General features: G+C 42.8%; 1 protein-coding gene across 2 annotated transcripts; it reads left to right on the forward strand.

The window, feature by feature from the left end:
* The first annotated feature begins 647 nt into the window (after nucleotides 1–647).
* alkbh3 (alkB homolog 3, alpha-ketoglutarate dependent dioxygenase) lies at nucleotides 648–12,856 on the forward strand. Of its 2 annotated transcripts, none has more exons than XM_041276432.1 (10): nucleotides 648–717; nucleotides 1,631–1,731; nucleotides 1,896–1,990; nucleotides 3,306–3,340; nucleotides 4,402–4,449; nucleotides 5,715–5,818; nucleotides 9,997–10,085; nucleotides 10,515–10,724; nucleotides 11,611–11,727; nucleotides 12,561–12,856. In XM_041276432.1, exons 2-10 carry the CDS (start codon nucleotides 1,650–1,652, stop codon nucleotides 12,645–12,647), a joined length of 867 nt encoding a protein of 288 aa, XP_041132366.1. In that variant the 5' UTR covers nucleotides 648–717; nucleotides 1,631–1,649; the 3' UTR covers nucleotides 12,648–12,856. The 2 variants fall into 2 exon arrangements, with proteins under 2 accessions (XP_041132366.1, XP_041132367.1); XM_041276433.1 differs by having other exon boundaries at nucleotides 11,629–11,727.
* The last annotated feature ends 461 nt before the right edge of the window (nucleotides 12,857–13,317 follow it).

Below are 13,317 nucleotides of genomic sequence, written 5' to 3' on the forward strand. Positions count from 1 at the left end.
GGAACCTTGCACCAATACCGTGACTGTGTCCTCGATAGTGGGGAATGTGCCGCTTCTTGGGCTCTTGCAGTATGAAGCAGAGACTCTGCTGTTCTGGAGGCTGAGGGTGCAGACGTTGGGTTGCTCCAGGAGGAGCGCACCAATTCCAGGAAGTCCTGGCACAAAAGGAGGGAATGCTGTGGGTGCCCTTTCTGCTGGAGGAAGTGGTTCCCCTTTCGCTCCTGTTCTGCCGGCCAAAAGAGTAATGGCCGCCACCAATCTCAGAAGAGGGTTCAAAACCAGCTCTAGTCAGTAAACTGACGTGAGAATTAGGCAAGAGCACTCTTTAGTAACACTCAAAAGCGCGATTTTACCATGGAATTTTTATAAATTTGCGGGTAAAACCCAACAAACCAGACAAATTTGGTTCGAGAAAGCAATCTGACCTGTCTCAGTGAAGTGAGAGAGAAAATGGCGAGGTGCTACTGTAAGGAGGTCCCTCTTCAACAGGAGGTGGGAGGGACTTCCCCCTCACAGCAGAGTCCTCGTAGGGCAGCTTTTTTATATATGCTCAGTGATTGACGGTCAGAGAGGCTCTTCCCATTCGGTAATGGTTGTCATTCGAATTGAAAGGGAACTATGGGTTTCGTCACGTGATCAAGCCTTCTGACGATGGGAACCTTTCTTAAGTAGGTCGAGTTTTCACTGTATTGGTGGGACGGTGTTGACTGCGACACGGTAAGAATACCACCAAGTTAGATTAAAATATCAAAAAGTTTTAGCGTTATTGATATTTAACATCATCTTTATAGTATATACTTGTTTCATACTAATAAGTCACATATATTACATGGTGCCTTTTTGAATGACAATGAGTACTCCGTTGGCAATAATACTAGTAATATATTGTTTTTGTATATTTCTGTTAAACGGTTTTTGAAATTGTACACAGCAGTAGATAGAAATTCACTTAAAATTAACACGTACAATACCACACTTTGAAACTAAGCTCTGCGCAGCTCAAGTAATTTGCTACCCTAAGTTTAATTTGCACTGCGATAAACAAAAATAGAAAACAAGCGCCTGAATCATTAGACCATGCCTTCTACTCCAAGCTCTTTGGAAATGGATTTGAGCTCCTATCTCAATTGTTTATTAAGCTTAATTAACTATCATTCTGAATGTCTTATAGGTTTATGCAGCACTTCAGTCTCAAGCCATGATCTATTCTAAGTTATGCCTCTCTAGCGGTGGGAAAAAAAAATGTATACCAAAAAAAAAAAAGCAAGCCTTTGACTGATTTGTTCACAGTTTTGGAATGTCTTCTTTTCTTCTTTGTGTGAAATGAGTTATCCTGCCTTACTGGTGGGCAGCGCAACTGCAGACAGGCAGGTGTTCTAACAGCTCTCCTCAGCCCTGACCTCAACACAGACTGATAGGTGTGATAGATTGTGTGATCAAAGTAGGTCTTGGTTACAATAAGATCAAGCTGAAACAGTTTTGTTAGTGAGCTTGATTTGAACCCAGGCTGCAGGTGAAAGGCAGGAAAGCCTTGTTAATTAGCTTGCTGGATCCTTGATGTAATGTACCTGTTCATGGTCCATGCAGGATTAAACATTGCTGTTGTATGTCATGTCTGTTTGTATTCCAGCTAACAGCATCCCCACATCATGGCAGATAAGAGACAGCGGATGAGAATCCAGGGCTCCTGGGCAGGGCCGACCAGGAAGCCAGCCCCTGGCCTGCCAGCAGGTACTCTGATCACATGCTGATATATGATTTCAGTACTCAGCCTTACCTGATTTGACCCACGGATTGTCTGAAAAGCCTTACTGCCCAATAAAGTGACAATGAAATCTGAGTTCAGCTACCTGTTCTGTGACTTTTAAACTCTGTTTGTATTTGTCCACATTCAGCTACTGGAAGTGGTGGGAGAGCTAGCCTCCCCTGTGTAGTCGGCAGTGCCTGGGGGGGAGCGGAGAGGAAGTTTGAATTTCAGCAGCCCACACAGGTAAAATAAGAGGTATTGTTCAATACTTTCTCCACCAGAGGGAACCACACTCCATAATAACGGAACCAAAAAATGAACTCCCTTATAAATTGCATTTTTAAATGAAAAATGCACATTGTTTATTCTTGTTAAAATGAACGACTAAAGAACAATAGCCGACCTCTTCTGGTTTCTAGGCCAGTCATATCTCTTTAACCATCAACCTGAACTGGACTTGTAGGGTGACACTTATATGTAAAAAGGCAACTGCTAATCCATGATTGATCTCCATTGCTTTTATTGATCATCCTGGTGCCCCTTCCAGCCTCATGTATATATTGCCAGCACATTCATGTTTTCAGTTGTATTTTAAGGCTTTCAAGAAGTCTGCATCTTTTGTTCTCTTGCTTTTGAATTAGAAAGTGTTCTCAATGCATGGATTATTGTCGATTTATTACCGGTCTGATATTTAGTTGGGAAACTGGTTGCTTATTGTATCCCTGCCTGAATATACACGTTAGAAAGATCTAAATTTGTATTTACATCAGTGGTGAGGGAAGTATGTGCCTAACATTTGTTCAGAAATGTGTACTTCCTAATGTTTTAAAATACATTTTCTTTGCCTTTTATTATCTTCACATGGTTCTTGCTCTGAGCTGTTGCTAACTGTGTAACCCTTTCTCTCACCTTTGAGCTGCTCTCACCTCTGAGCTGCTGTTAAGCGTGTAACCCTGCGCTCTCACCTCTGAGCTGCTGCTAACCGCGTAACCCTGCGCTCTCACCTCTGAGCTGCTGCTAACCGCGTAACCCTGCTCTCTCACCTCTGAGCTGCTGCTAACCGCGTAACCCTGCGCTCTCACCTCCGAGCTGCTGCTAACCGCGTAACCCTGCTCTCTCACCTCTGAGCTGCTCCTAACCGCGTAACCCTGCGCTCTCACCTCTGAGCTGCTGCTAACCGCGTAACCCTGCTCTCGCACCTCTGAGCTGCTGCTAACCGCGTAACCCTGCTCTCTCACCTCTGAGCTGCTGCTAACCGCGTAACCCTGCTCTCGCACCTCTGAGCTGCTGCTAACCGCGTAACCCTGCTCTCGCACCTCTGAGCTGCTGCTAACCGCGTAACCCTGCTCTCGCACCTCTGAGCTGCTGCTAACCGCGTAACCCTGCTCTCGCACCTCTGAGCTTCTGCTAACCGCGTAACCCTGCTCTCGCACCTCTGAGCTGCTGCTAACCGCGTAACCCTGCTCTCGCACCTCTGAGCTGCTGCTAACCGCGTAACCCTGCTCTCGCACCTCTGAGCTGCTGCTAACCGCGTAACCCTGCTCTCTCGCCTCTGCAGGTGAAAAGGAAAGTGCCAGAGGTGATGATCATGGAGTAAGTGTCAGCTCTGTTTTTCATACATTACACATTATTACAAATGAGCTCTGATTTCATTGCTAACAAGTACTCTAATATAATGTCGGTACACATCTCTGTATTATTTCCCAGGAAGTTTTGACTTACCCATTCTTCAATTAATATGTTATTAAAAAGGTTGAATTTACTTTAAATTACATTTTGTTACAAATAAAACTGGTCCAGTGATATTGTTTGATTTGCTTTTGTGATGCGGTTACAAACATTGGAAGGGCATTTTCTATGGGTAGGGCTCTTCGTTTTCGGTTTTTATTTTTGATCACGTCATGTCGCTTTTTTGAGCCGACTCCATTCAATGAAAGTCTTGGGAAAGTGTTGATTGTGAAACAAGTTCACATAAATTTTTGGGTTCAGTTTGAATTAAAAATAAGGAGCTACCTTTTTTTAAAAATATTGTTTTTTACATTATCAATGAAACAGAGTCATAGTCTCATTCAACCGAAAATGAAGAACCCTAACTATGGATTATATATCTCTAGATCCGCCAATCAGAATGCAGGGAATCTTTCAATTGAAGTATAAATATATCTGAACTGATGTTAAATGACACATTTCCCTTTCTAACTCATTAGTGTCAATTGAAAAGTCTGGTAAATTTGATGTATTGTATTGTTTTCGCACTTGAGCAAAATGAATCTAGTGGTCAAGTCCTGGAGTAGTTAATGCAGCTTTGCTCTCTGTTCAGTTCAGACTCCAACAAGAAGGGAAGATGTACCTGCACTTAATGCATAACGGAGGGGAAACTAAACATAGCTATAATATTCTCTATAAAACTGGATATTATAACTTAAAATAAATCTAATTTTGTTGTCTAATGCCTTCATCAGCATCATTACATTGGTAAAAGTTTTTATATGTTAGCCTTATTGTACAGGCACTCAATACATATAAACAGTAAGGGTAACGGTGTCTGACAACATGTATACATTTGCAAAGACAACTTTTCTGTGAGGAATAAAATAAATATGATTGTATGCAAAACCAGCCTGAGTGCTAAAGTTCGCTGTGTGTTTGTACAGGAAGGAAGGAGAGTTTGAGATCAGCCAGGGCCCCTCTGGAGTGTCCAGGTAAGAGATGTCATCGTTTATATCGACACTTCATCAAGGAGGCTTCAGTATGAGCCACCACACAGGTATAGCACCATTATTTATTATATTTTAATTACTGCTCCAAAGAACATGCATGTTTGTTTCCTGTGCTAGTGAAATACAACTTCAATGCATCTGTGACCACAAGAAGGTGCAGTGCATCACAGTAACATGGCGCTACAGTGCGAGGTGATCCTATCGCCACTTCATTTCCAACTGTGTCCTCTGGTCCTGGTTTCTGTGCGGAGTTTAAAGTATTGGCTAATGTATATGAAAAGAATGTTTTCAGGCAAAGTGTTAGTATTTAATTTAGTGCACATCCCTGTGCCATTCCCTTATGCCCCTTGGGTGCTTCATTTTTGTTCACAAGACCAGTACTTTGGACAGCCTCATGTGGTAAATGATTTATATTATTACAAACATCACAGTTAAAGTTCATGTTGTATAAAGTATATCTATTTATCTAGTCTGTCTGTCTGTCTATCTGTCTATCCTTTTGATGCAGAATCAGAACCACACACATCTCCACAAAACAACAGCCTCTCTTCACACATACTGGAGACTGCCCTGAGCAACCATTTCCCCTGTTTAAAAACCTGCCAGTTTTTAATACCTGCTAATCGCAGGCAGGTGGCAGTCATTAATAATTAGACCAAGGTGAACCTCATCCTGGCACCCTCACGTGGCATTCTGGGGGATGTAGTCATTTAGCACCCCCTGGACTACATCCCCCCCCCCCGTCGGCCATATTGTGTGTGTGTGTATGTGTTTGTGTTTGTGTGTATGTATATGTGTGTGTGTGTGTGTGTGTGTGTATATATATATATATATATAATGTGTGTGATTGATAAAGTGTTACCAAATGATTTTAAGACGATAAAACAATGTTTCTGTTTTGATACAGCATCAGTTTGATCAAACAAAATGTGATTATCCAAAGCATAGACCAGGGAAGGCCAAAAAAGCTAATACCACTAAAGAAGTATTGTGGTAGCAAAAAGAACCTCGGTACCTCGTTCAAAACTGGATTTTATTTTTTCTTCAGCATTAAAAAGCATAAATAACTACTGGAGCAGTTTCTTCCAAGTTTTATAAAGGTGAAACATTGTGCTGACTTCAAAATAGATTTGTATGAATTCACTTTATTAAAAAGGATGGTCTTGGTTTATTGAGTCAGTTCTTCAGTGTTGAGTTGTATTACAGACAGATGACTTATATAATATTTCCTCTGCTCTCCTTTTTAGGCTGCGTCTCATTCCCTCTTTCCTCCCTATCAGTGAGGCGGACAGGATGTTTGCACAACTCTTGGCAGATCTCCCCTGGTCGCAGAAATCAAACCTGCTGCACGGTACACTCTCTCCTTCACACTGAAACACATCAACCCTGCAGCACGGTACACACTCTCTCCTTCAAACTGAAACACATCAATCCTGCAGCGCGGTACACACTCTCTCCTTCACACTGAAACGCATCAACCCTGCAGCACAGTACACACTCTTTCCTTCACACTGAAACGCATCAACCCTGCAGCATGGTACACTGTTTCCTTCACACTGAAACGCATCAACCCTGCAGCGCGGTACACACACTCTCCTTCACACTGAAACGCGTCAATCCTGCAGCGCGGTACACACTCTCTCCTTCACACTGAAACACATCAACCCTGCAGCGTGGTACACACTCTCTCCTTCACACTGAAACACATCAACCCTGCAGCGTGGTACACACTCTCTCCTTCACACTGAAACACATCAACCCTGCAGCGCGGTACACACTCTCTCCTTCACACTGAAACACATCAATCCTGCAGCGCGGTACACACTCTCCTTAACAGTAAACAGTAAACGCTTAACAGTAAACTGTTACTACAGCAAAGTAGGTCATTGGTTGAAAACAATTATGCCTTAAAAAGACAAAAAACAGATTGTTGGTCAGTGTAATGAAGGTTGGGCGTTCTTATATGCAAAATCAAATAAATACTGTAGGCCTAAAGCCTTTAAAACTAAAAATAAAGGGTAAAGACGAGGTTTGCATCCTGGCTGTGTGAAGCTGCTGGTCTGCAGAGAGTGTCGCATTGGCTTTGGACTCCCCTCCCGTGGGTTAGGAAGGCAAAACCGACAGGGACTGTTTCTATGTGCTGCAACAGACCCTACCCAGGTGCCTGGTGAGCTCAGGCGGACACCTGCAGGGCTAGCCTTTGATCTTCAGAGGCCAGTAGCTGGCATCTGCTCTTATGTTCCTGGAAGTAGATAGTAGACAGTTGGCTTGATTATGGGATCGGAGGACACCCACTGACCTTCAGTTCTACTGAGGTGTGTGGGGAATTGCGACTGTGATGGGGAACAAGACACTAAATTGTTGAGAAAATCTGGTAAAATAATCAAGAAAAAAAAAGTTCTAAATCCCTAATGAACATTTGAGAGCCTTGGAGCATAGCAACTGAAAGCGGTCTACCTATGAATGTCTCTTAGGGCCAGGTCTGTAAGGACTGTAGGGAGCAAAGGGGCTGGTAATGTGTTAACAGATGGGAGATGTAGAGAGGGGCCTGACTTTTTATAGCTGTGTATGTTGGGAGGAGAACCTTTAAAATCTTTGGTAAACTGGTAGCGAGTGAAGGGATGGCACAATGGGTGTGATTTGTGGAGGCATCACTGTATATTTACAAGGTGATGTCATCTGTGCTGCTGTGAAACATTCCCAAGTGATGTGTCCCTGTTAATATGCTGCTTTCTGTGGCATCAAGTTCTCTGGAGGACAGTGCCTTCCTCAAGACACAAAATGATTGTGCTAAAGGGGTATTAACTGAGGCACAGTGTGGAATAAATGGGCTTCACTTAGTTCAAAGTGCAAATGAACTGTCTTTTCAAAACTGTTTTCTGCAAGTGAGAAGTTAGAAATGTTGTTAAATGTGTTTTTATTTTTATGTTATTACCCCTTTAAGCAGAATCCATTCCCAGTATCTTGTTTTCATCTTTTGAGCCAACAGATTATTATCCTGTATATATACAGGGCTGTCGTAAAGTCCCTTGTGGTACTGTATCTCCACACAGGCGAGCAAACACTCAGGCCCAGTCTAGAGCAGTCTCCCTCAGCCAGACAGCAAGATAAACCAGAGACTCATTAGTAAATTTATTTATTATTACGTCCACTGGAGTTCTGCTCAGTGACCGACCCTTTCTCCAAATACATTTACCACTCAGTAAAATCTTAAATGTCTCCATGAAATCTCCTTATTTGGAGAAAGAATGTTGTTCTGTTTGGCACATTCCCAGTGTGAACAACATGGCTCTGGCACAGCAAGCTTTACAGCAGAGAACAAGATTTACTTAACCCTGCGTACTTCTTCACAATGTTTTCCCACTGATAGTTAGAAAGGATGGTTACCCTTTAGCAATGTATTTCCTTTTTTTCCCCCATTGTTTTGGTTTCTTCTGTTTTCATTTTTAAAATTTGTATGTATAATGGTGTATTTTAGAAGTTTTTGTTATGTCACAGCTGTCTTTCCTCATGCTTGTGTGCTGGGTACTAAAACCACAGATATATTATGGGCTGCTATGGAGTACAGTGTTTATTCCTTAACTGAGGAGTAATGAGAGATTAAGCCTGGAGACATAGAAATGTCATATCTAAAGCGGAATAAAATGCATCCCAGTCTATACTGAAATCTGTTCCTATCATATAGTCGTGTATAGAACCCTGGCACAGCATGAACAATGATTAAGGCTACGATTTTGTCACAGAGGTCAGGAAATTGTGAATTTGAATAAAGTCAATTAAATTTTAGAACTGGATGTGAAAACACATTTGATTAGGTGCTTCCTTTAGTCCCTTAAACTGCAGTATCTCATGCATGAAAATACAAGTCTGCGAGTATCTGTGAATTGTTTGGTTGTGTATGCATGCAGCAGTTAGGTGTAGCTATGTAGATCAGCGAATGAGACAGCTGAGTGAGCAAGCCTGTAAATAGGTGACAACTAAAATACAAAAAAGTGTAAGAGCGGTTTTCTGTAAAGACAGAAGAACAAATGCATCAGAACAGAAATTTACCAACTTACAGAAGTTTTCTTTACAACATGCTGTTTGTTTCAGAATCTTAGAAAACTCTAAAGCCTGGTTCATTTTTCTGTCGCAGATGAATGCGATATGTCAGGCACAGGCAGCTATAAAAGCTGTGCAGCTTCACTATTTGCTGTATGAAGGACGCATGGTGTTGCAGCACTTTTGACTGAATTTGTACCTCAAAAATCAAAAGTGACATCGTCGGTACATCAGTCCTCTCAATCAAGAAAGAAGCTGAGGGAGAATTTCAAATGTTTGGAGAGATGTGGGAATGACAACAGTTAAAAGGTTTGACGATCTGTTAAGGCTGTACATCTTTCCAAACGTCGCAAGATTGTAAATTACGTAAATCTGATTTGACATACAGGGTCGGAGACCCTCCGACCAGAAATGAGGTCGGAGTCTGAAATAAGTACTGTAAAGTAACATTTCCACTTGTCAGTTGTCAAAAGCAATAGTCTTTATATTATTGGTTTTGGTGTATTATTTAAAAGCTCTTCTGTATGTTGACGTAGCTGGAGTTTAGTTGTAGGTTTATTCTTCACTGTTAATAAGGTCCACTCCTGGATGTCAAAATAATGGCAAATGTTTGTACCCTGCTGAGGTTGTATATCCCTGGCCATGGTGGAGGTGCCTGTAATCCTATAGGTCTTAATACTTTGTTTCACATATCTAGAGAGCCATTCATTTATTTGTGATTAAACTTTTTAAGGTGTTATTTAACACAACTTATTGTGTGTTTCTGAATCTAGGTATATAAGGAGTTTACTGTTGGTCTCCATACATGTGTCACTCAAGTTTTTACATGCATCAAAAGAACCTCCTATCCATATGTGACTAAACTTGGGAATAACATTCTTTAGTACCAAGTTATTGAGAGTCTCGTAAGCTAAGGATATAAGGAGGAATATTTTTTGTTGGTTTTAATATATAAATGGTTTGTGACCGCTCTGCTTGTGCAAGAAGTTATACCAATGCAATGACATTCTTGTTGCTGATGAGGTGGGTCTAATTTAGATTTTACAGCAGTGACGGAATATGTCGCTGAGTTTGTTGTGAGCTTGCCAGTCCAATGATGGCCTTGCTTGCACAAATGCAAAACAAATAGTAGTGCAGGTCTATGCAATGACAAATTCTGTCTGACAGCTGGTCCAGCATGATTCTTGGAACTTGTGTAATCATTATTGCTACTGCGTGTTTGAACACGTTGGCAGATGAGGGGTCTACTCTTTTTAGTTATGTCACGTTTAGTCAATTTGCATTGGGATTCATTTGGGCCAATAATGTGTGATGCTGTCACATGGCAGGAAGCGAGATGCTAAGGAGTGAGGGCTCTCGGTAGCTCCGAGGAACCGGACCCCTGTCCTGTGTGGGTCTGGGGTGCGGGAAGAAACTGACTGCCCCCTTCTCATGGTCAGCGCCCCCAAGGTGTGTGTTTGAGTGAAAGCTTCCTCATCTTTGTTTCAGGAGAGTCCTATGAGGAGCCCAGGCTGACCTGCTGGTTTGGAGAGCTGCCCTACACCTACTCCCACTCCACCCTGCAGCCCAACACACAGGTACCAGCCACACGCTCCCACTGCACCCTATACCACAGGCACCAGCCCACACGCTCCCACTGAACCCTGCAACACACAGGCACCAGCCCACACGCTCCCACTGAACCCTGCAACACACAGGCACCAGCCCACACGCTCCCACTGAACCCTGCAACACACAGGCACCGGCCCACACGCTCCCACTGCACCCTGCAACACACAGGCACCAGCCCACATGCTCCCACAACAAATTGCAATTGATAAAAAAAAAAAAAAAAAAAAAAAAAAAAAAGTTTATAAAATGTTTAGAAAATATCCACTTTTTTAGTGGTTCATGAAGGATTGACATTTAGGCCTATTTTTGAGAAAAAATAAACCCTTCCTCTTCTCTGACTCTTTGTATTGTCTGGTATAATGCTGCAGTGTTATTTCCTGGTTCTCTCCTGCCAGTGGCACCCTGTGTTGACAGAGCTGCGGCAGCGCGTGGAGCTGGCATTGGGACACTCCTTCAACTCTCTCCTGTGTAACCTGTACCGGGACGGCAAGGACAGCATCGCCTGGCACAGCGACTCTGAGCCCTCCCTGCGGCCATGGCCCACCATCTGCTCCCTCAGCCTCGGGGACACCCGCAACTTCGAGATGCGCAAGCAGCCTGCTGAGGTGAGACAGACAGAGAGAATCACCCTTCACTTACATTCAGACACACAGACAGGCAGAGAGAGATACCCATCACTCACATGGAGACATACAGACAGACACTGGCACACAGAGACACATAAAGATACAGTTATAGACACTGGCGCGCATACACACTGGCACACACCGGTAGACGGACACTGGCACACAGGCAGACAAACAGAATGCTTCATTTCCACTGTATACTTCATACAAGTTAAACAGAGAAGTTGCATAAGGTATATCATGTTATCTAAACCCCTGTTCTTGTCAGCGATATTGCAAGTCTGTTCTAATTTCACTCCAGCATGTTGTAGGAGCACAGCACCTATGGGATAACCTGGAACGGAGGGCCACAGTCTTAATCACTGATTGATGCAACTGAAATGCATTAAAATAATGATAAAATAATGGTGCTTTTGTAAGTATATGGTGAAAGATAAACACAGCTAGCTGATTCATTGGCATAATGTTTGCCCAGCGGAATCTAAACATGTCTTCACTAGGGTCACAAAGCTGATTGGATCATGTACAACTATCTGTGTATCCATTTCTGAAATCGGCTGTACGTTGGGCTGTATTTTTCTGAAATGCACACGTGCACACTTCCAGCAGTGAGATGGTGTTTGTGGAGCTCCTCGAAGGGTTTGCCACAGGCATGTATGTGTATTTCTGAATTTGAGGGCATGATGATAATTCTGTGTTGAAATACTGATTTGTGAAACTGCTGTAGTATTGGCTGTTCTGTGAGGAGCCCTGAATACAGGCACTCTTGCCTGTGTTTGACCCTCACCAGCCTTGTATCTATAGTATTAGCTGTCTGAGAGGTGCCCTCTATGTGGAGTCTGTTGCCTGTGTGACCCTCACCCAGCCCTTGTATCCTTGGCAGGAAGAAAACGGAGACTACACCTACGTAGAGAGACTCAGAATCCCTCTCTCTCATGGGACGCTGCTGCTCATGGAGGGGGCAGTGCAGGAGGACTGGCAGGTGAGCATGACTATCCTCTCGCAGAGTCCTATTTTGTGCTTCTCTTCAATAGTTAGTACTATGTAGCACATGCACACCTAACTTTACAATACAATGGCCTACACTGACCCACACATGAAGCAGGGGGATTGTCCATTTCAAAGTAGTCTGATGCAGAATGGTTATTTACAGATTAACCCCTTGTGGTTACAAGTTTCCCTTTCCAGTCCGATGTTGGACCCTGTCCAGCATCATCAAAAAGACGTAAAGCACCGGTCTCTAGTCGTTTTTTCTCCGGAAAAAGCAGAGAAAACCTTTCAATGGTCGAGTATGACCGATAAAAAAGGGGGTATCTGATACCCCCATGCACCACAGAGATAACATGGACACAAACAAAGGAGATAGCTGCTTCTGCATCCATCACTCGAAGAATATCACAGACATTTGCAGAGCTTTTTGAGTTGTTATAGTAACCTGTTATTTACCTGTTTTACTCTGTGGGGAAAAAAAATATTTTAAACGGCGCTTGTGAAAATAAATTGGACCTGACAAGCGCTGAATAAATGGAACTCAAAGGGTTAGAGCAAATTTCATGTTTTGATATGTGGTTAGCAAATCTCTTCCTTTAGATTGCCACCCTGGATTCTCATAAGAAACACAGAGCTAACATTGTAAATGGGTTGCAGCTGTTGAGATCTCCAATATTCATATCAGCTGTGCACATTGGTGTAAATGTCTGCTCCCATACTAGGGTCTGTCGTCATTTACCCTCTGGGTGTTTTTGGAATAAATAATTTCCCTAAGATACAACTCCCTGAGATCTCTGCTCCTTACATGAATTCTGTGTTTTTCAGCACCGGGTGCCCAAAGAATACCACGACAGGGGGCCTCGGATAAACCTGACATTTCGGATGATCTACCCTGAGCCGGGACCACGCTGAGGGAAGGGTCTCTCCAGTATAGTGGAGTCTGTGTCCCACACCCCCGAACACTGTGATGCCAACCTGAGTTCTGGACAGCCATTGAGTACACAACTGGCAAGGAAACACAGGGGACTGTGAATAAACAATTTAATTTTTTTTTTTTTTTTGGGACATGAGCTCTTTCACTTTATTATGTTTGTTACTATTATTAAACTGTATGATACACATGAATGCGTCTGAGTCTCGTTTAGCTCAGGGTTATATTTGGAGTTGGCTGTAATGACCAGTCAGGAATCTGTCAATGGTAACACTTACTGAAAAACCATTTGGAATCAAAGTCTAAGCTCTCAAACACAAGGCTATATTTGGGGTGTGTGTGGTACATGCAGTCACTCGAACAGGCTGTATCAGTTTACCTGGGGTAGCCCTGCTGGGACGTCCTGTTTTAGTGTCCGGGCACTGTGTGCGGTCCTGTCATTCTGTGACCTGAGGATGTCGGTAAATCCTTGCCATCCATTCCATTACTCCACCCAAGTATATATTCAGTTCTGAAAGAAACTAAGTTTAGCTAAAGAAACATTTTGATAAAAACTGTGTTATACTTACTAGTGTCTTGCAAAAATTGAGATCATATTCAATTGGTGGGTGCCAGTTTAGGATCAAGTTAGTTGTTACTGTAATCAACTGC

Source organism: Polyodon spathula, chromosome 17 (genome assembly GCF_017654505.1).
Source record: "Polyodon spathula isolate WHYD16114869_AA chromosome 17, ASM1765450v1, whole genome shotgun sequence".
Lineage (NCBI taxonomy): Eukaryota > Metazoa > Chordata > Actinopteri > Acipenseriformes > Polyodontidae > Polyodon > Polyodon spathula.

Bases quoted from the DNA above. Each gene is read 5' to 3' on its own strand.
- alkbh3 (XM_041276432.1), top strand. From the start codon at position 1,650: ATGGCAGATAAGAGACAGCGGATGAGAATCCAGGGCTCCTGGGCAGGG. The intron at 10,086-10,514 runs GTACCAGCCACA...CTCTCCTGCCAG, and splicing joins CCCTGCAGCCCAACACACAG to TGGCACCCTGTGTTGACAGA. The intron at 10,725-11,610 runs GTGAGACAGACA...ACCCTCACCCAG, and splicing joins TGCGCAAGCAGCCTGCTGAG to CCCTTGTATCCTTGGCAGGA.